Source organism: Hyla sarda, chromosome 7 (genome assembly GCF_029499605.1).
Source record: "Hyla sarda isolate aHylSar1 chromosome 7, aHylSar1.hap1, whole genome shotgun sequence".
Classification (NCBI taxonomy): Eukaryota; Metazoa; Chordata; class Amphibia; order Anura; family Hylidae; genus Hyla; species Hyla sarda.
This window is the reverse complement of record NC_079195.1, coordinates 226,637,325-226,660,755: the sequence shown is the minus strand read 5'-3', so window position 1 is coordinate 226,660,755 and position 23,431 is coordinate 226,637,325. Positions and strand designations below refer to the sequence as shown.

Sequence of the window (23,431 nt, the reverse complement as noted above, 5' to 3'; positions counted from 1 at the left end):
AGTTGAGTAGCTTGAAGTCCAGAATGGGGTGGGCAGAGCCCCCTTTCTTGGGGATGACAAAGAGATCTGAGTAGAACCCCAAAAAACGATCCCCTGAAGGAACTGGCACAATCACTCCTTGAGCGAGGAGGGTACTTAAAGCAACCTGAAAGGTTACCACCAAAGAAGGGGAAAGAGGAGGGCGGGATCGGAAGAAACGATCCGGGGGAAGGGAAGCAAATTCTATCCGGTAACCATCGGATATGACGTCCCGGACCCAGGCGTCCTGAATTTGCGTTAGCCAAAGAGAAAGATGGCTACCCACCCGAGAAAAGGATACATGTATATGAAAAAAAGGAAAGAGATGCGCTCCTAGTGTAATATGTCAGAATAGGTGAGCCCCTTAGGAAACCAAGTGTAAGGCTTACCGGAGGGCGTTGTGCTGAGGGCACAACACCTATGCAGGCATGTAGAATCACTCAAAGGACGTGAGGTCAGCTGCTCCAGGATCCCCTCTGAGTGTCCTAGACGCTCAGTATCAAGGTAAGATTCAAAATGTGTGACCCATAATCCGGAACACAGAAAATGGGGATTTGTTTCCAAAGCGCTTCTCCTCCAGTTAATAAGTGGTAAGTCCAGGCAGAACGATTCTGCTATATGTTACAGGAGCCACGTCTCTCACTCCGGGAGTCCACGCTTGTGTCCTCAGCAGCCCTTGCTGTGCCTGCCTGGCACTGGACACGGTGTCTCCCCCCTCTAACAGCCACTTCTGTCTAGGGGAGAGAAAAGGATACAGGTGGGGGAGTCCCTTCAGGACGAGGGAGGCTTATGGTTACCAGACTTGGCCGCGAAACGGCCCAAACAGTTGTCTGGCTTCCAGAAAGGACGTGCCTTGAAAAAAGGGGCTTTCCGAGAGTGCCTCCCACTCTCGGAAAGCCCCTTTTTTCAAGGCACGTCCTTTCTGGAAGCCAGACAACTGTTTGGGCCGTTTCGCGCCTGCGTGGGAGGGCGACCCGAAGCAAAGGACCGAAAGGGCCAAAGCGAAGCAGTCTTCCAACATTGAACGGAGTGGCGAGGTTTGCTCTGCGGCAGCAGAGAACTTTTACCTTCAGTAGCTTCAGAAATAATTTCATCTAGGCGTTTCCCAAAGAGCCGAGTTCTGGAGAAAGGCAACTCTGTGAGAGATTTCTTCGAAGCAGCATCTGCTTTCCACATCTTCAGCCACATGGAGCGACGAATCACCACCAAGTTGCCTGAGACAAAGGCCATACATCGGGCTGACTCCAAAGCTGCTCAACAGAAAAAGTCCCCGGCCTGAGAGAGCTGACGAGCGACGTCTGCCAAGTCCTCCCGAGGGGTGCCTGAAAGGATGCCCTGCTGTAGCTGAGAAGCCCGAACCGAAACTACCTTGGACACCCAAGTGGAAGCGAAGACGGGTAGCAAGGACAAACCTGCCACTTCAAAGGCAAATTTCGCTAAGTTTTCGATCTTCTTGTCTGCCGGATCCTTAAAGGATGCTGCATCTGCCAGCGTCAGGGTAGTAGATTTGGACAGACGAGAAACTGGAGGATCTACGGCAGGTGGCGCTGTCCACTTGGAATCCAGATCTGGAGGAAAGGGAAATTGAGCTTGAATCTTCTTGGATCCCTGGAAACTTTTGTCTGGATGCTTCCAAGCCGCGTTCAGTAAGGCATCAAATTCAGCATGAGAACTGAAGCCTTAGGGGAATGACAAGAACGGCAAAAAGAAACTTCTGGATCAGTATCTGAAGTTCTTGGGTCCTCCAGATGAAAAGTGTCCCTGATGGCTGACACCAAGCTGTCCACCATATCAGACACGGCAGAGTGGTCTCATGATCCAAGGTGGATTCCGACCCGTCACCCACTACTTCCCCTGGAGAGTGGGAGGGTGCAGTGGTATCCTTAGACTGGGCTGTGTGAGACCTAGAATGAGGAGTCGGGGACCTGGGATGGTCACTGGGGGAGTGGCCCCTAGAGGGGGGGCACTGCCGGTGAGCTGGTGAAGAGGAGCGTGACCTACAGGGAGAAAGTCTATCCCAAACACGCAACTCTGGAGAAAAGCCTGGCAAAGTTACTTTAGGGCACTTGTGATAGCGCTGGGAGTCGGGTTCAGGAGAGACCGAACGGGACTCCCTGGGGTACGTGCACGGGTACAACGGGTCTGACAGCCGAAGCCACTGATCTGGAGACCTTAGCCAGGTCGGAGATCGACTGGGAAAGGGAGAAAAACCCCTCTGGGGGAGGAGCGGACACTGCACGTTCCAGAGGGACATCCTCCAAAGTACAGGGAGGGGAAATGGAGCGCGTGGTGGAGCAGGCGGGACATGTGGATTCAGTGGAACTACCGGGCATTTTGGTCTTGCAGCCCACACAAAAATAGTAGGTGACCAAGGCTGTGGTTGCCTTTCTGGGGGGGTTCTGGTCTGGGGTCGGACATAGTTGCTAGTGATAAGTAGTCAGCAATAATATGGAGCAATCTCGCCCAGGTCCTGTGTCCCTTGCTGGAGCTGAAAGCAGGCTGTATCTGAGCTGTGAACCTTGACTGGAGATGTGAAGCAGGCTGTGGCTGTGCTGTGTCCTGGCTGAAGAGGCAGGTAGCAGCTGAATCTGCAGGCAAGCAGGCAGAGAGAAGGGGGAGTTGGCGCCTGCACTGACCCAGGAACAGGGCGGTCACAGTACCAGAACGGCGTCCTATTGGAGCCAGAGAGGGAGGCACCCAGAAATTGACCCACCGAAATTCATTGGTCGCAGAAGAAAGGAGGATGGGCGCCCCGCCAGCATGCCCGTAATGTGGGAAATGGGCGGAGCTAAGTCCTGGCACAGGCCGCAGCCTCAATTAAAGGAGTACTTTTTTCCTTTTATCCCATCCGGGCTGCAAAATAAAAGAAAACACACTTTCTCTTACCTGCCAACGAGCCCCCGTAGCTACGGTACACTCCGGTACAGGTGTTCGGTCCCCGGGCTGTATTCTTCTTACTTCCTGTTAGCCCGGCACGTCACACGGAGCTTCAGCCTATCACCGGTCGCAGCGATGTCCCGCCTCGGCCAGTGATAGGCTGAAGCTCCGTGTGACGTGCCGGGCTAACAGGAAGTAAGAAGAATACAGCCCGGGGACCGAACGCCTGTACCGGAGTGTACCGGAGCTCCGGGGGCTCGTTGGCAGGTAAGAGAAAGTGTGTTTTCTTTTATTTTGCAGCCCGGATGGGATAAAAGGAAAAAAGTGCGCGCCGGAGTACTCCTTTAATATGCACTCAGAAGCGTGAATTATACCCGAAAATATGGGTGAAAACGAAAGTAAAAAGCTGACAGGGGCTGCGGCCGGGCACTGGAGCGCTGACAACTCTAGTAAGTAGTGCCAGCGGTGGGGGGAGGGGAAGGATTTCCCCGATACACCCCCCTCCCCTGACATGTGCATAGAGAGAGAAGACCCGGAGGCTGAAAAACCCTATCCCTAGATTTAATAAAAGGTAGCCATCAACCCCAGGAAAATCCCCCTGGGGCCCTTTGTAATAGGGGACCCCAAGGGCAGATGGAGAGGTGCTGTGGAGGGAAGGGGGGGGGGGGGAGGGCTGGGGGCAGGAGAGGGACATACTCACCCTAATCCGCCATACTCACCTAAGATGTCTTCAGCCAGCTATGGTCACCTGCATCATGTCAGGCTGAGACAGCGGGACGAGCAGGGAAGGTAGGGGGACCCGGACCAAAGGTACAACCCCAGGCACTGGCCGTTGGCGGGAAGGGGTTAACAGTGCATGCTCTATGCGCATATGGGGGAACAGGTAGCGCCATGCTCCTGAACCAGCCACCTGAAAAAGAGAAAATAAAAAGGAGAAAAGAACCTTCAAACAGGCCCTAGCTATAAAATAAAAAAAAAGACCAGGTCTGAAGAACTCCAAGAACTGTGCCTGCCTCCTACTGACACTAAAACTGATAGCTCAGAGTCAGTAGGCGGGTATATCCTGCCAGGAGGGGCCGACTTTCTTTTTGTATACCTAGTGTCAGCAGGATATACCCACCGTCTCTGTGTCCCCCAATGGAGATAACCGAGAATTTTTTTATTTTCTTTATTTAGATTTTAAAATACAAAAACGCAATGGTGTTCGCTTTAAGCACCCGATACGCTGGTAGGAAATCACTTACTGATTCTGCTCTCGGGGAGGCTCTTCTCGGACCCCGGGGAGGGTATGGTGTTTTCCAGATATCCGTTTTGTGGCTGAGACTCCATGTGGAAAATTAAGGAATCGGACGAGGTGTCCATGTCCGATGCGTTCACGTGATTTACAGATATCGGGGAGGAGGAGCCTTCATCCACAACAAAGATGTCACCTGCCAATGTTCAATAATACAATGTCACATGAAGAATGTGGAGAATACTGGGCTCGGCTGGTGCCCATGACCGTTCCAAATCTTTTGACTATTTGTCAGTAATAAAAGTGGTATTCCAACCCCTAAAATTGTATCCCCAATCACAGGAGGTCCCAGAGTATAGACCCATTCCCCTATGATCTCCAGAATGGGGCCCCACACCCCATGCATTGTCTACGGGAGCATTGAAGATACCCGAGCACTGTATAGGGAGAGTTGGGGGCTAGTGTTGCTCGCGAATATTCGCAATTCGAATATTATTCGCGAATATCGCATATTCGCGAATTCGCGAATTTCGCGAATATAGCGCTATATATTCGTAATTACGAATATTCGTTTTTTTTTTGTTTTTTTCTTCACAGTACACATCACAGTGATCACCCCTCTCTGCTTCCAGCTTTTGTGGTGTAAAGAAGGCTCTAATACTACTGTGTGAGACTGGCGTGCGAAAATTCGCATATACGAAAATTCGCATACGCTAATATTCGCATATGCGAATTTTCACGTACACTAATTTTGTATATGCAAATTTTCACATATGTTAATTTTCGCATACGCGAATGTTCGCGTATGCGAAAATAAAACGAGACTATAACGAATATACGAATATGCGAATATATGACGAATATTCGTCCATATATTCGCGAATATTCGCGAATTCGAATATGGCCTATGCCGCTCAACACTATTGGGGGCCCCTTCTTTTGATCATGGGGGTCAAAAATGTCAGACCCCCTGTTATCAGATGCATTCACTATGCTGTAAATATAGGATTTGATTTTAGTAACTGGAATGCCCCTTTAATTACTGTTGAATTAAAACAAAAAATCTGTTACTTTCTATTATACTTTATGATCCAATTAATTAAGCTTCGTTCACACGTCGGAATTTACGCATATCTAATGCGGATTTCCGGCCAAATGATGCCAACGCAGAATTCTGTATCATTCTATATATGCAGATTTTCTATAGACTTATTGCGCATGGATTCCGCATGAATTCTCCGTGCTTTTCTTTCATTGCTTTTGTCAAATTTTGTGAAGAATCCACAATTACACACACAATTCCCCTCAATTCCCGCATTCACTTCAATGAGGTTCCGCATGCAAATTTTGGAAAGGACCTTTCTTTTTGCAGAATTTGGAATGCAGAATTTTCGCAGCGGAAAGACAGATGCAGAAATTCTGCAGTTTGAATGGGACTGTGGAAACCCATTGAAATTCATAAGGCTGTAAACACATGCAGAATTTCCTTGCAGATTTCCATGCAGAAATCCGTGTGGAAATTCGGATATGTGAACACAGCCTTAAAAGGGGTACTTTGGTGGAAAACTATTTTTTTTAAATCAACTGGTGCCAGAAAGTTATACAGATTTGTAAATTACTTCTATTAAAAAATCTTAACCCTTCCATTACTTATCAGCTGCTGTATACTACAGAGGAAGTTGTGTAGTCCTTTCCACTCTGACCACAGTACTCTCTGCCGACACCACTGTCCATGTCAGGAATAGTGATGAGCAGCAGGGGCCATATTCGAATTCGCGATATTTCGCGAATATATTGATGATTATTGGTCCTATGTTCACGAAATTCGCATATTCACTATGTTCATTCACTTCATTCGCATAAAAATTTGCATGTGAAAAAAAAGAATATTCATCCTTACGAATATATAGCACTATATTCTAAATATTTGCGAAATCGCCAAGTGCTGATATTCGCGATAAAAGTTTGCATTACGAATAATCGTGCTCAACACTAGTCAGGAAGTGTCCAGAGGAGAGGTTTGCTATGGGGATTTGTTCCTACTCTGGACAGTTCCTGACATAGACAGAGGTGTCATCAGAGAGCACTGTGTTCAGACAGGAAAGAACTACACAACTTCCTCTGGAGCATACAGCAGCTCATAAGTACTGTAAGGATTAAGATTTCTATATAGAAGTAATTTACAAATCTGTTTAACTTTCTGGCACCAGTTGATTTAAATAAATCAACTGGGGCCTGACAAAGCGCTAATTGCCCGATACGGACCATCGCCCAACCCACTCCCCCACCCGTCTGTTTCCGTCCGCTCTCCCAAATGTGTTGGAATGCTGTCATGCTGTCATGCTGTAACGAAATAAGGAAGCTTGCTGTTCGTTCTGACCGGGTGAGTGCTACATTCTTTACTATATTCTTGTTGGATGCATTTTGGACTTTATATGTGAGCACCGGAATGGTCTTTATGCCAGAAGAGCGTAGCGGCAGAAGACTAGTAGCGTAGCAGTGCTGGGTATTTTCTCTTGGGAATTGGATTAAATAAATAAAAAATAATAATTTCCATCGGAGTACGCCTTTAATATTTTTAAGATTTCTGTTTGCTGGTAGTGAATGGAAACATTTAAAGGGGTACTCCCGTGGAAAACTTTTTTTTTTTTAAATCAACTGGTGCCAGAAAGTTAAACAGATTTGTAAATCACTTCTATTAAAAAATCTTAATCCTTCCAGTACTTTTTAGGGGCTGTATACTAAAGAGAAATCCAAAAAAGAAATGCATTTCCTCTGATGTCATGACCACAGTGCTCTCTACTGACCTCTGCTGTCCATTTTAGGAACTGTCCAGAGCAGCATATGTTTGCTATGGGGATTTTTTTCCTGCTCTGCACAGCTCCTAAAATGGACAGCAGAGGTCAGAAGAGAGCACTGTAGTCATGATGACATCAGAGGAAATGCATTTCTTTTTTGGATTTCTCTTTAGTATACAGCCCCTAAAAAGTACAGGAAGGATTAAGATTTTTTTTAAGAGAAGTGATTTACAAATCTGTTTAACTTTCTGGCACCAGTTGATTTAGAAAAAAAAAAAAAAGTTTTCCATGGGAGTGCCCCTTTAAAGACTGAAAATCTATCATGATCTAGTCTTGGGACAGTTTCGTTACAATGTATCAGTGCAGTTTAGAACAATCATCCAGGACTCTAGAAGCGAAGAGACATTTGTGTTGTTTACGTCAGTGTTTCCCAACCAGTGTGCCTCCAGCTGTTGCAAAACTACAACTCCCAGCATGTCCTGACAGCGTTGGGCCACTGTTTCCTAACCAGGCCTTTGGAGTTGTAGTTTTGTCCATTATAAACCCTCTGTTGGCAGCAGGGCAATCTCTAGATGTAGCACTCACAGCTGAGGGTTTGTTACAATTGTATCCAGCTAGATACATCAACAGCACAAATCTCCCTCCTGTCCTGTTACAATGTATCAGTCTGGAGTCCAGGCTGTTTAAATCGCAGGGAATTATCTGGTCTGGATACAATGGGAACAAACCTTCAGCTTTGAGAAATATAATGGTCAGGATGAGTTTTTTATCCCCTAAATAATCTAAATCAATGTTAGCAAGTAAAGATCTTGCAAATGGTATACAAAGTGTATTTTAAAGTTGCAGATTTTATTAATTATTATTATTATATTATTATTGTTAAAATAATAATAATTAATAAATAACTACTGCTACTACTAATAATAACTATTATAATTATTAATTATTGTTATTATTATTAAAGGGGTATTCCAGGAAAAAACTTTTTTTTATATATCAAATGGCTCCAGAAAGTTACCCAGATTTGTAAATCACTTCTATTAAAAAAAAAATCTTCATCCTTTCAGTACTTATGAGCTTCTGAAGTTGAGTTGTTCTTTTCTGTCTGTGTCTCGGGAACTGTCCAGAGTAGAAGAAAATCCCCATAGCAAACCTCTTCTTCTCTGTGTAGTTCCCGAGACAAGCAGAGGTGTCAGCAGAGAGTAGTGTTGCTCACGAATATTCGCAATTCGAATATTATTCGAATTTCGCGAATATAGCGCTATATATTCGTAATTACGAATATTCGTTTTTTTTTTTTTTTTTTTTCCACATTACACATCACAGTGATCACCCCTCTCTGCTTCCAGCTTGTGTGGTGTAAAGAAGGCTCTAATACTACTGTGTGAGACTGGCGTGCGAAAATTCGCATATGCAAATTTTCGCGTATGCGAATTTTCGCGTATGCTAATTTTGGATATGCTAATATTCACATATGTTAATTTTCGCATACGCGAATGTTCGCATATGCGAAAATAAAACGATAATATAACGAATATGTGAATATTCGCGAATATATGACAAATATTCGTCCATATATTCGCTAATATTAGCGAATTCGAATATGGCCTATGCCGCTCAACACTAGCAGAGAGCACTGTTGCCAGACAGAAGACAACAACTCAACTTCAGCAACTCATAATTATTGAAAGGATTAAGATTTTTTTTTTTTAAAGAAGTAATTAACAAATCTGTTTAACTTTCTGGAGCCAGTTGATATATATAGATATATATAAAGTTTTTTCCTGGAATACCCCTTTAATAATATAATAATAATAAATAATAATAACAACAATAATAAAAAATAATCAAAGTTATCATGATATAACTACTATATAAACACTGTATAAGGCAGTGTTTCCCAACCAGGGTGCCTCTGGCTGTTGCAAAATGCAACTCCCAGCATGCCGGGGAATGCTGGGAGTTGTAGTTTTGCAACAGCTGAAGGCACGCTGGTTGGGAAACACTGCTATGGAGCCTAGGTATCAAAACTGCGGACCTCCAGATGTTGCAAAACTACAACTCCCAGCATGCCCGGACAGCCGTTGGCTGTCCGGGCATGCTGGGGGTTGTAGTTTTGCAACAGCCAGAAGCACTCCTGTTGGGAAACACTGCTGTAGAACTTAGGTCTCCAAACTGTGGACCTCCAGCTGTTGCAAAACTACAATTCCCACTATGCCTGGACAGCCAATGGCTGTCCAGGCATGCTGGTAGTTGTAGTTTTGCAACAGCTAGAGGCACCCTGGTTGTGACACACTGGTATAAGGACTTGTGTCATATCTGAACACCTTGCGCATAGTCCCGGTTAGAGATGAGCGAACTTACAGTAAATTCGATTCGTCACAAACTTCTCGGCTCGGCAGTTGATGACTTTTCCTGCATAAATTAGTTCAGCTTTCAGGTGCTCCCGTGGGCTGGAAAAGGTGGATACAGTCCTAGGAGACTCTTTCCTAGGACTGTATCCACCTTTTCCAGCCCATGGGAGCACCTGAAAGCTGAACTCATTTATGCAGGATAAGCCATCAACTGCCGAGCCGAGAAGTTCGTGACGAATCGAATTTACTGTAAGTTGGCTCATCTCTAGTCCCGGCCTTCGCTCCCCGGTCCAGCTGCCTCTCCCTACGATATTTTTTCCCACTTACATCAATAGGACACATGGTAACATTTCTCTGAAGTGATTGTGACAAACGCTTCATCATCGGCCACTTACCGACGATTATCACCGGCAGCTGATTATTGACGGGCGAGAGGGTGATGTTCAGATCATAGACGGGGAGGCTGGCGTGAAGTGGGATCGGTGGGGGAGGAGGACCCTCGATGCAACAGGTGTCGGCTGAGACGGATTCCCCATCTGACACGATCAAAGTAACCGTATCCATTCGCGGCGAGGCTCCGATCTCCCCTCCTTAAAAATCAGGACAACATGTTAAGTACCTCGGAATTCTATCAACTTTAAGTGAATCTGCCCCTCCCTCCCCCAGGGGTTTTAGGAAGACTTCACACCCTGTCAGTGAAATATAGTGCAAACTGCTTCATATTTACTTGGAGTTTATTCTCTTCCTTCCTATTCACAGTAGTCAACCTGACCAAGCAGAGCTGCAGTGTAAAGCGTTAAAGGAGTACTCCTGTGGAAAACCGTTTATTTAATTTAATTTTATTTTATCAACTGGTGCCAGAAAGTTAAACAGATTTGTAAATGACTTCTATTAAAAAATCTTAATCCTTCCAGTACTTATTAGCTGCTGAATACTACAGAGGAAATTCTTTCCTTTTTGGAAAACAGAGCTCTCTGCTGACATCACGAGCACAGTGCTCTCTGCTGACACCTTTGTCCATTTTAAGAACTGTCCAGAGTAGGAGAAGATCCGCATAGCAAACATATGCTGCTCTGGTCAGTTCCTAAAATGGACAGAGATGTCAGCAGAGAGCACTGTGGTCATGATGTCAGCAGAGAGCGCTGTGTTCCAAAAAGAAAATAATTTGCTTTGTAGTATTCAGCAGCTAATGAAGACAGGAAGGATTAAGATTTTTTAATAGAAGTCATTTACAAATCTGTTTAACTTTCTGGCACAAGTTGATTAAAAAAAAAAGTTTTCCACGGAGTACTCCTTTAAGGCAACACAAGTGGAGTGTAAAGCATCGAGGAGAGACAGAGTTGCAGTGTAAAGCATTGAGAGAAATCTTTCATTCAGAGGCAGTAAACCTGTTTTCAGATGAGAAGCAGATACAATTGTATCAGATCTAGACAATGCTCTGTGAGCTAAACATCCTGGACTCCAGACTGATACATTGTACATAGCTAGTCCTGCTCTCAGCTGAGAAGTGATACAATTGTATCCAGTCTAGACAATGCTCTGTGAGCTAAACATCCTGGACTCCAAACTGATACATTGTACATAGCTAGTCCTGCTCTCAGCTGAGAAGTGATACAATGATATCCAGTCTAGACAATGCTCTGTGAGCTAAACATAAGACTCCAGACTGATACATTGTACATAGCTAGTCCTGCTCTCAGCTGAGAAGTGATACAATGATATCCAGTCTAGACAATGCTCTGTGAGCTAAACATAAGACTCCAGACTGATACAGTGTACATAGCTAGTCCTGCTCTCAGCTGAGAAGTGATACAATTGTATCCAGTCTAGACAATGCTCTGTGAGCTAAACATCCTGGACTCCAAACTGATACATTGTACATAGCTAGTCCTGCTCTCAGCTGAGAAGTGATACAATTGTATCCAGTCTAGACAATGCTCTGTGAGCTAAACATAAGACTCCAGACTGATACATTGTACATAGCTAGTCCTGTTCTCAGCTGAGAAGTGATACAATGATATCCAGTCTAGACAATGCTCTGTGAGCTAAACATAAGACTCCAGACTGATACATTGTACATAGCTAGTCCTGCTCTCAGCTGAGAAGTGATACAATTGTATCCAGTCTAGACAATGCTCTGTGAGCTAAACAACCCGGACTCCAGACAGATACATTGTACATAGCTAGTCCTGCTCTAAACTGAGAAGTATATACAATTGTATCCAGTCTAGACAATGCTCTGTGAGCTAAACACATCTAAACAAACGTCTCTGCTAGTTTGCAATAATGTATCAGTCTGAAGGCAAAGTTGCTTAGCTCACAGAGCATTGCCTAGACCCAAAAATCTTGTAAATGGTATAAAACTAGAACATAAAGCCTAACCCTTCTGTAGAACCTTTCCGTATACAGCGAATAAAGACTGGGGACCACTAGGTGGCTATACAGAACATTAGCATTCCCCATTAACTTGCTTTGTAAGCTCCTCTAGACCTCATTAGCTGGGGGCCCATTATCATGTATGACCCACTGGTGAAGATGGTCTTGAGTAAGAATTTTCTTTTGTTTTGGGTGCACGGTTTCCATTCAGTTCTATTAGTCTCCATGGTAACAGACAACAAACGAGCCCTGTGTAGTCTGACCCTGCAGTCATGTCACCTTTCATCTGTCCCCTACTTCTTGCTTATCTACGAAATAACTAAGAATTAGGAGACATGACTACACGATGTTGGTTTGTAGTCTGTTGCCCTGGAGACGCACCGGCCTGCGTAGGTGCTGTATACACACAACAATAAGCAATTTAGAATTATAGCAAATTTCTTTTGGTAATTTTAAAGCAATAAACTATTTTTTTTGTTGTGCAGGTGGATTCGGGACTGTACATCTGCTGCCGTCATCCAGCCTCAGGTTCATTAATTATGCACGACTCGTAACTTATCAAATTATTCCGAAATCCACAGTCAATTCTTTTTTTATATACCATTAGCTCGGCGTCGTGAAGAAGCATCTGCTCTGCCGTTACGGGCGGCGAAAGAGGGAAAAAAATTTAGCAAATCCTCAATTATTTTTGGAAAGACATTTTCGAACGTTGACAGGTGCGTCAGAAAGGGAGACGGGAGACTGACAGAAACAGCAGGACGGATACGGCGCGAGCCGATGACAACCGGAGCTAAGTGGGAAAGGTGTGCCGGGCGGGCCGCCATCTTAATACAAAGTGTCAGCACTGCTACATATAGTCACAAAGATGGTTTATTAGCCAAGATCTCTGTAATGGTCCTTACTGCCAGGACCTGCACCTTTTACTAGGGAACCCTAGTTCAGGAGATGATTGTGCTCAAGCTGTTACAAAACTACAACACCCAGCATGCCTTTGACTGTCCGGCCATGCTGGAAGTTATAGTTTTGCAACAGTCTACACAGATGTCACAAAGATGGTTTATCAGCCACGATCCCGGCTCTCCTGTAATGGTCCTTACAGACAGGACCTGCACCCTTTAGTAGGGAACTCTAGTTCAGGAGAGGATTGTGCGGTCATGCTGGGAGTCGTAGTTTTGCAACAGCTGGAGGCACACTGGTTGGAAAACATCACCATAAAGGATCCGCACAATCCTCTCCTGAACTACTCTGTGCTGATATCCTTAGACCCAACAAAAGTCTAAAATCTTACCTGTATGTCTATAGGAAACGAACCCTCGTATGACGTCGAGCTGGGTGAATTTTTCCACCACCACGCCCTCCCTCTGGATCATTCCATACAGCGGCACACGAGCGATCATGTACGTGAGCCTCATGTCATCGCCGTCTGGATCAGTCGCGTACAGGTTTTCAGCGGTTATGAAGACGCGGCCTCCTTCCGGACACACCAGGGTGGGATTCAGGCCAGATCGCAGCTCGGGGGCTTCATCATTTACAGGAGAGATCTGGGGGCCAAATAACACATAGAGGGAATTCGAACTTAAGGGGGTACTCCGGTGGAAAACAATTTATTTTAAATCAACTGGTGCCAGAAATGTAAACACATTTGTAAATTACTTCTATTAAAAAATCTTAATCCTTCCAGTACTTATCAGCTGCATGCACACATGCACATTTGTGGCCTGCTGGAGGTCATTTTGCAGGGCTCTGGCAGTGCTCCTCCTGCTCCTCCTTGCACAAAGGCGGAGGTAGCGGTCCTGCTGCAGGGTTGTTGCCCTCCTATGGCCTCCTCCACGTCTTCTGATGTACTGGCCTGTCTCCTGGTAGCGCCTCCATGCTCTGGACACAACGCTGACAGACACAGCAAACCTTCCTGCCACAGCTCGCATTGATGTGCCATCCTGAATGAGCTGCACTACCTGAGCCACTTGTGTGGGTTGTAGACTCCGTCTCATGCTACCAGTAGAGTGAAAGCACCGCCAGCATTCAAAAGTGACGAAAACATCAGCCAGGAAGCATAGGAACTGAGAAGTGGTCTGTGGTCACCACCTGCAGAACCACTCCTTTATTTGGGTGTCTTGCTAATTGCCTATAATTTCCACCTGTTGTCTGTTCCATGTGAAATTGATTGTCAATCAGTGTTCTTCCTGAGTGGACAGTGGGATCTCACAGAAGGGTCAGTGACTTGGAGTTACATTGTGTTGTTTAAGTGTTCCCTTTATTTTTTTTTATAGCAGTGTATATACTACTATATAGGCCAACATGCTGAGAGTTGTAGTTTTGCAACAGCTTGAGGCACCCTGGTTGGGAAACACTGCTGTGGAGCCTAGGTATCCAAACTGTGGACTTCCAAATGTTGCAAAACTACAACTCCCAGCATGCCCGGACAGCCGATGGCTGTCCGGGCATGCTGGGAGTTGTAGTTTTGCAACAGCTGGAGGCACACTGGTTGGGATACACTGCTGTGAAGCCTAGGTATCCAAACTATGGACCTCCAGATGTTGCAAAACTACAACTCCCAGCATGCTCGGACAGCCGATGACTGTCCGGGCATGCTGGGAGGTATACTTTTGCAACAGCTGGAGGCACATACAGTACCAATAATTACCAATAGTACCAATTGTAAATCACCTGAACTTGCAATTCTCCATCCGCAGAGTTAATTCCATCCGTAACCGTAAAGACCATGGTGTCTTCCAGTGACTCGGAGTCATCATGCTGGTACCTGCAAATAAAAAGTGGTATGTATCATCATACATTGACTTAAAGGGTATGTATCCCCTAGATTAGAGACAGATACGGAAACACGTTCTTTTTTTCTAATCTGTTTCTAATTACAAATTGTATTTTTTTTATCTATTTCATTTTCAGTACATTATTAGGGAGGCGGCCACAAAAAGTAGTTAAAGGGTACCTTTCATCAAAAAAACTTTTGATATATTATAGATTAATGTATGCAGAATAACTTTCCAATAGCATGTTATTAGAAAATAGGCTTCTTTCTATTTAATTTTCCACTTTGAAAAAATGACCACTAGGGGTCTCCCTACCAGTCCTTTTTTTTTTTTTTTTTTTACAGATTTCAGACTCATGCTGGAGTCCTAAATCTCAGACTGCAGCCGGGACACAGACAAACTCAGCACTGCTCCCCTCCAGGGAGTTTGTCTGTGTCCCGGCTGCAGTCTGAGATTTAGGACTCCAGCATGAGTCTGAAATCTATAAGAAAGGACTGGTAGGGAGACCCCTAGTGGTCATTTTTTCAAATTGGAAAATTAAATAGAAATAAGCATATTTTTTAATAACATGCTATAGGAAAGTTATTCTGCATACATTAATCTATAATATATCAAAAGTTTTTTTGATGATAGGTACCCTTTAAAAATAAGCTTTTCAACAAACCACATGGACGTAGCAAACAATAGACTTAAGCTGTCCCATTGAAATGAATGGGAGAGGTGTCTGGACGTGCTCTGTGATCTTTACAGAGGTGATTCTACAGGGGGAGAGGGGGCTGACCTGTGAGCAACAACTATTGTGTGTATCTCTATTATCTATACTCAAGTATCTGAGGAAGTCTCAGCTCATATTTAGGCATAGTGGCCAGAATGGGAACTGCAATAATTCAGGATTGTTTTATTATCCAGATAGTAAAACGGAAAATTAGAGAGAAAAAAAAAACACCAAAAATTATTAAAAAAATCTGTTTAACATAAATACTTGCTTTAGGCAATAGGCCACTTTCTGATGACATGTTCCCTTTAAGCTCGCCACCAAATATTGAACCATAGAGCAGTGTTACCCAACTCGTGACTCTCCAGCCAAGGTCTCCAGACTATGGACCTCCAGATGTTGCAAAACTACAACTCCCAGCATGCCCGGACAGTCATCGGCTGCCCGGACATGCTGGAAGTTGCAGTTTTGCAACAGCTGGAGGCACCCTGGTTGAAAAACACTGCTATAAAACCTAGGTCTCCAAACTATAGACCTCCAGATGCTGAGAAACTACAACTCCCAGCATGCCCAGACAGCCGTCGGCTGCCCCGGTATGCTGAGAGTTGTAGTTTTGCAACAGCTGGAGGCACCCATGTTGGAAAACACTGCTATGAAACCAAGGTCGGCCTCCAAACTATGGACCTCCAGATGTTGAAAAACTACAACTCCCAGCATGCCCGGACAGTCATCGGCTGCCCGGTCATGCTGGAAGTTGCAGTTTTGCAACAGCTGGAGGCACCCTGATTGGAAAACAGTGCTATGAAGCCAAGGTCTCCAAACTATGGACCTCCAGATGTTGAAAAACTACAACTCCCAGCATGCCCGGACAGTCATCGGCTGCCCGGACATGCTGGAAGTTGCAGTTTTGCAACAGCTGGAGGCACCCTGGTTGGAAAACACTGCTATGAAACCTGGGTCTCCAAACTATGGACCTCCAGCTGTTGCAAAACTACAACTCCTAGCATGCCCGGACAGCCGACGGCTGTCCGGGCATGCTGGGAGTTGTAATTTTGCAACAGCTGGAGGCACCCCAATTGGAAAACACTTCTGTAAAACAGCACTCCTAGTGGTGAATGGCAACAATGATACAAACTGCTTAACCCCTTAAGGACCGGGGGTTTTTCCGTTTTTGCATTTTCGTTTTTTGCTCCTTGCCTTTAAAAAATCATAACTCTTTCAATTTTGCACCTAAAAATCCATATGATGGCTTATTTTTTGCACCACCAATTCTACTTTGTAATGACGTCAGTCATTGTGCCCAAAAATCTACGGTGAAACGGGAAAAAAAATCATTGTGAGACAAAATTGAAAAAAAAAACGCCATTTTGTAACTTTTGGGGGCTTCCGTTTCTACGTAGTACATTTTTCGGTAAAAATGACACCTTATCTTTATTCTGTAGGTCCATATGATTAAAATGATACCCTACTTATACAGGTTTGAATTTGTCGCACTTCTGGAAAAAATCATAACTTCATGCAGAAAAATTTATACGTTTAAAATTGTCATCTTCTGACCCCTATAACTTTTTTATTTTTCCGTGTATGGGGCGGTATGAGGGCTCATTTTTTGCGCCGTGATCTGAAGTTTTTAACGGTATCATTTTTGCATTGATAGGACTTATTGATCGCTTTTTATTCATTTTTTCATGATATAGAAAGTGACCAAAAATGCACTATTTTGGACTTTGGAATTTTTTTGCGCGCACGCCATTGACCGTGCGGTTTAATTAACGATATATTTTTATAATTCGGACATTTCCGCACGCGGCGATACCATTTATGTTTATTTTTATTTTTATTTACACTGTGTTTTTTCTTTTATGGGAAAAGGGGGGTGATTCAAACTTTTAATAGGGAAGGGGTTAAATGATGTTTATTCACTTTTTTTTTGCACTTTTTTTTTACAGTGTTATAGGTCCCATAGGGACCTATAACACTGCACACACTGATCTTTCACATTGATCACTGGTTTCTCATAAGAAACCAGTGATCGATGATTCTGCCGCATGACTGCTCATGCCTGGATCTCAGGCACTGAGCAGTCATTCGGCGATCGGACAGCGAGGAGGCAGGTAGGGGCCCTCCCGCTGTCCTGTCAGCTGTTCGGGAAGCCGCGATTTCACCGCGGCTATCCCGAACAGCCCACTGAGCTAGCCGGCATGCTTTCGGTTTCACTTTAGACGCGGCGTTCAACTTTGAACGCCGCGTCTAAAGGGTTAATAGCGCGCGGCACAGCGATCAATGCCGCGCGCTATTAGCCACGGGTCCCGGCCGTTGTTAGAGGCCGGGCCCGAACCGCTATGACGCGGGGCCACGCCGTGGCCCCGCGTTATAGATCGGGAGTGGACACATGACGTTCCAGTACGTCATGTGTCCTTAAGGGGTTAAAGGGGTTATCCAGGAAAAAAACTTTTTTTTTATATATGAACTGGCTCCAGAAAGTTAAACAGATTTGTAAATTACTTCTATTAAAAAATCTTAATCCTTTCAGTACTTATGAGCTTCTGAAGTTAAGGTTGTTCTTTTCTGTCTAAGTGCTCTCTGATGACACGTGTCTCGGGAAACGCCCAGTTTAGAAGAGGTTTATTGTGGGGATTTGCTTCTAAACTGGGCGGTTCCCGAGACAGGTGTCATCAGAGAGCACTTAGACAGAAAAGAACAACCTTAACTCCAGAAGCTCATAAGTACTGAAAGGATTAAGATTTTTTAATAGAAGTAATTTACAAATCTGTTTAACTTTCTGGAGCCAGTTGATATATATAAAAAAGTTTTTTCCTGGAATACCCCTTTAATACAAATAACTCTAAAATGTTGCCTGTGATTCCTTTCAGACCTCTCTGTCACTGCAGATAATTGTGGGCCGGGTCCTCTTTTAGTCCCAGTGAATACAGGTCAGAGCCCCCCTTTATCTCTCAGTGACAGGGACCAGCTTGTCCCCCCGGCACATCTCGAGGGTGGGATGTTTTTCCTTATTTTCCTTTCTCCAACACCATAACACGGATGAACCTATGGGAATTGCCATTCTTTCACTGCTAACCCCCCGCTGTGCTTTTGTGGTGGTCCCTGATAATGGGATGAGGAGACCCTTCTGCTCAATCAGTGCAAACAATATGCTTGTGCGTCTCAGGAGATGGCAGGATTTTTTATTATCTCTTGTGATGCAGTGTTTGGTTTATTCCTTTGCATCTGTGCAGCATTTTATTACTTCTGTTATTGTATAATGACTGATAAAGTCATAAAGTGTCATAGTGGGAAACCCCCACCTGCAGGGACAGACCTATCCTACAGGGGGCAGTATATACCCTATAGAAACACATGAAGGCTGCAACTACAATACACTTCATACCTTCTATCACCCTCCATTTCCCAACCAGGATGCCTCCAGCTGTTGCAAAAATACAACTCCCAGCATGTCCAGACAGCCAAAAGACAGGGTTTCCCAACCAGGGTGCCTCCAGCTGTTACAAAACTATAACTCCCAGCATGCCCGAACAGTCATTGGCCAGTGTTTCCCAACCAGTGTGCCTCCAGCTGCTGCAAAACTGCAACTCCCAGCATGTCCAGACAGCCAAAAGCCAGTGTTTCCCAACCAGGGTGCCTCCAGCTGTTGCAAAACTATAACTCCCAGCATGCCCAGACAGCCAAAAACCAGTGTTTCCCAACCAGGGTGCCTCCAGCTGTTGCAAAACTACAACTCTCAGCATGCCCGGACAGCCAAAATCCAGTGTTTCCCAACCAGGGTGCCTCCAGCTGTTGCAAAACTACAACTCCCAGCATGCCCAGACAGCCAAAGGCTAGTGTTTCCTAACCAGGTTGCCTCCAGCTGTTGCAAATCTGCAAGTCTTAGCATGACCAGACAGCCAAAGGCCAGTGTTTCCTAACCAGGTTGCCTCCAGCTGTTGCAAATCTGCAAGTCTTAGCATGCCCAGACAGCCAAAGGCCAGTGTTTCCTAACCAGGGAGCCTCCAGCTGTTGCAAAACTACAATTCTTAGCATGCCCAGACAGCCAAAGGCTGTCTGCCCATGTTGGGAGTTCTAATTTTGCAACAGCTGGAGGCACCCTGGTTAGGAATAATGTACTTAATTACTAATATAAATTAGCTATACAAAATTTATTTTTGTGTTTGTTTAACCCCTAAGACACCTCATTGCATTATGAATGGGGATAAGAGGTTTTACCAGCCTTATATCCCCGCATAAGTCCTAAAAATCCTAATATGCCACCAAGAGTTCCGCCCACAGGCATATCCCCAAATAATACCAGAGACTCCCTCATAAGAAGGAAGTGAACCTTTTGACATTCCCTGGATTTTTGCATTAATTAATACTATTAATACATCTTTTGATTGTTCTTTAAGTCACAATTATAGGCAAACACAAATAATTATACTGATCAAGTCTTTTACTGAGCACAGAGAGTAAACATCCACAGTGCAGGCAGAAAAATAAGAAGAATTCCTTGGTTTTCTGCAATGATTGCTAATAAAATGTGTTCTAATTGTTCAAGTATAGAGAAACATAATGGAGGAGAAAATCTGTGCAGAGGAAGAGTAGTGCAGTTGCCAATAGCAACCAGATTGTTTCTTTTATTTTTTTGAGGCCTCTTTAAAAATGAAAGAAGCAATCTGATTGGTTGCCATGGGTTGCCATGCCAACTGCACTATTTTTTCTCTACACAGGTTTCGATAAATCTCCCCCAATGTAACTAAACTAATAACACACAGAAAGTTGTACTATTCATGTCTTTTAATATGCACATTGAGTAAACATCCACAGTGGGGGCAGAAAGAGTAATTAACCCTCTGAAATTAATAACTGAAAATCTCCTTTGGCATCAATCAACTTCAACAAGCTATTTCTGTGAACAGATAAGATTTGCACATTATTATGGAAGAATTTTGGATTATTCCTATGGGCAAATGTGTTGCAGTTTATCAATATTTCTGGGTTGCTTTGCATGCAGCGCCCTCTTAAGGTAAGGCCATGGCATCCATATTTGATTACAGTCAGAACTTTACTGGAAACTACAGATGTTTTCTGCTGAAGGAGGATCTACAGGTTACAAGATTCAAGGGTTTGCTTGTCTTTCCCCACATACTGTGGGTGTTTACTGAATGTGCTTAATAAGAGGGATCTCTTACTCCCTATACTGTGGATGTTTACTGAATGTACTCAATAAAAGAGATCTCTTACTCCCTACACTGTGGATGTTTACTGAATGTGCTCAATAAGAGGGATCTCTTACTCCCTACACTGTGGATGTCTACTAAATGTGCTCAATAAGAGGGATCTCTTAATCCCTCCACTGTGGACGTTTACTGAATGTGCTCAATAAGAGGGATCTCTTCATCCCTACACTGGGGATGTTTACTGAATGTGCTCAATAAAAGGGATCTCTGCATCCCTACACTGTTGATGTTTACTGAATGTGCTCAATAAAATGGATCTCTTAATCCCTCCACTGTGAATGTTTACAGAATGTGCTCAATAAGAGGGATCTCTTAATCTCTACACTGTGGATGTTTACTGAATGTGCTCAATAAAAGGGATCTCTTAATCCCTCCACTGTGAATGTTTACAGAATGTGCTCAATAAGAGGGATCTCTTAATCCCTACACTGTGGATGTTTACTGAATGTGCTCAATGAAAGGCATCGGCATCTCTTAATCCCTGCACTGTGGATGTTTACTGAATGTGCTCAATAAGAGGGATATCTTAATCCCTACACTGTGGATGTTTACTGAATGTGCTCAATAAGAGGGATCTCTTAATCCCTACACTGTGGATGTTTACTGAATGTGCTCAGTAAAAGGGATCTCTTAATCCCTACACTGTGGATGTTTACTGAATGTGCTCAATAAAAGGGATCTCTTAATCCCTCCACTGTGAATGTTTACAGAATGTGCTCAATAAGAGGGATCTCTTAATCCCTACACTGTGGATGTTTACTGAATGTGCTCAATAAGAGGGATCTCTTCATCCCTACACTGTGGATGTTTACTGAATGTGCTCAGTAAAAGGGATCTCTTAATCCCTACACTGTGGATGTTTACTGAATGTGCTCAATAAAAGGGATCTCTTAATCCCTCCACTGTGAATGTTTACAGAATGTGCTCAATAAGAGGGATCTCTTAATCCCTACACTGTGGGTGTTTACTGAATGTGCTCAATAAAAGGGATCTCTTAATTCCTACACTGTGGATGTTTACTGAATTCGCTCAATAAAAGGGATGCATAGTAAGTACAACAGTATGTGTGTATTATTTTATTTACATTGTATTTGTCTATAATAGGGACTTCGAAAACAACCAGAACACAGTTTATTAGTAATTATCATGCGTGGAGGAACAAAGAATGTCGCACTCACCGGTCCAGGATAAAACTTCTTTATTGAAGACTAGTCAGCGGGTGTACGGATCAGCATAGCGGGAGCGTCTCTACAGGACGGATTGTATCCGTTTCGTGTGCTAAGCACACTTCATCTGCTGACGCTCTTTTGGATACCATCCGTCCCGTGGAGACGCTCCTGCTAAGCTGATCCATACGCCCGCTGACTAGTCTTCAATAAAGAAGTTTTTTTCCTGGACCGGTGAGTGCGACATTCTTTGTTCCTCCACACATGATATTTGCCTCACTCTATTAGTGTCAGCACTGCTGCAGGTCCCATATTTGGTTCCCACCCTGTCAGCTTGGTCCGCATGTATCTAGCTACACAAGTGCTCCTATTGAAGGGCCGGCTACTGCACTCCTTCCGTTTGCTATTTTATTAGTAATCAATGCTTTAAGGGGTACTCCGGTGAAAAACTTTTTTATTTTATTTTTTTAAATCAACTGGTGCCAGAAAGTTAAACAGATTTGTAAATTACTTCTATTAAAAAATCTTAATCCTTCCTGTACTTATTAGCTGCTGAATACTACAGTGGAAATTCTTTTCCATTTGAAACACAGAGCTGTCTGCTGACATCACAAGCACAGTGCTCTCTGCTGACATCTCTTTCCATTTTAGGAACTGTCCAGGGTAAAAGGAAATCCCCATAGCAAACATATGCTGTCCTGGACAGTTCAGCAGCTAATAAGTACAGGAAGGATTAAGATTTTTTTTTTGTAGAAGTAATTTACAAATCTGTTTAACTTTCTGGCACCAGTTGATTTAAAAAAAAAAAGTTTTTAACCGGAGTACCCCTTTAATTCCAGGGAATTCCAAAGGGATCTCTTACCCCCTGCACTGTGGATGTTTACTCACTGTGCTCAGAGTAGTGATTTGTAGTTGTTGTAGTAATTAATACAAAATTCCAGGTAACTCCAAAGGGTTCTCTTTTTTTTTTTTTTTTGCAAACAGAGAGCTAGAAAAGCCCATATAGTGCAAGAGGGGTGAAAATTTGGAAGAGTCTCAAGGTGCAATCCCTTTCGTTCATTGCTGGGAGTCTCACTGTTATTGTAGAGAGAAGTTACCTCCCCCACTCAACAACACTACAGCAGAAATACAGTATATACTGTGCTCAATCATTCAATGGGAAGCCATGAATTATATCAGGGGTACAGCTTTAGGGGGTTTCCATGTTGCCTGTTACAGATTTACTTTAGGACCCAGGAGCCTCCGGTTTCTCCTGTATGATAGATGGTTAAGTGTTGAGAACTCCTGAGCCCCGTATATGAAATCTATATAATGTAAAAGGGCAAATCCCGGGTCATGAGGGATAAGAGACAGGCAACTGTCCTAAAATAAGAGAAAAGGTACAAGTAACTGAACACAACGACTGAATGTATAAAAGCGTCACATTCATTCAGATCATATTCATATTGAGAAGGGAACAGTCTGTGCCGCCCGCAGGATCAGACAATAATTCTAAAGTGAACTATAAATAGAGGAACCATTTACTGCAGAATATTCTGCATCAACCGGCAGCAAGAAGATCGCCAACCAGATGAAGAGGGAAATCCACAGGAAACATCTGCCGCAAATCTGCATTATAATAGAAACTACAAGACAAGGACCCGCTGACACTCGGGGTACGGGATGATAACACTCGGGGTACAGGATGATAACACTCGGGATACAGGATAATGACACTCGGGGTACAGGATGATAACACTCGGGATACAGGATAATGACACTCGGGGTACAGGATGATAACACTCGGGGTACAGGATGATGACACTCGGGGTACAGGATGATAACACTCGGGATACAGGATAATGACACTCGGGGTACAGGATGATAACACTCGGGGTACAGGATGATAACA

At 44.0% G+C, this 23,431-nt stretch overlaps 1 protein-coding gene across 1 annotated transcript in view; it reads right to left on the bottom strand.

Annotated features, from left to right (window-relative positions):
* LOC130283435 (FRAS1-related extracellular matrix protein 1-like) overlaps positions 1-23,431 on the bottom strand; it is a gene marked incomplete in the record, with an annotated part of 184,651 nt that overhangs the window by 112,057 nt on the left and 49,163 nt on the right. Inside the window, 4 exon segments of the mRNA XM_056532930.1 lie at positions 4,140-4,325; positions 9,677-9,871; positions 12,946-13,198; positions 14,325-14,418. Coding sequence (XP_056388905.1) covers positions 4,140-4,325; positions 9,677-9,871; positions 12,946-13,198; positions 14,325-14,418 — 728 coding nt within the window.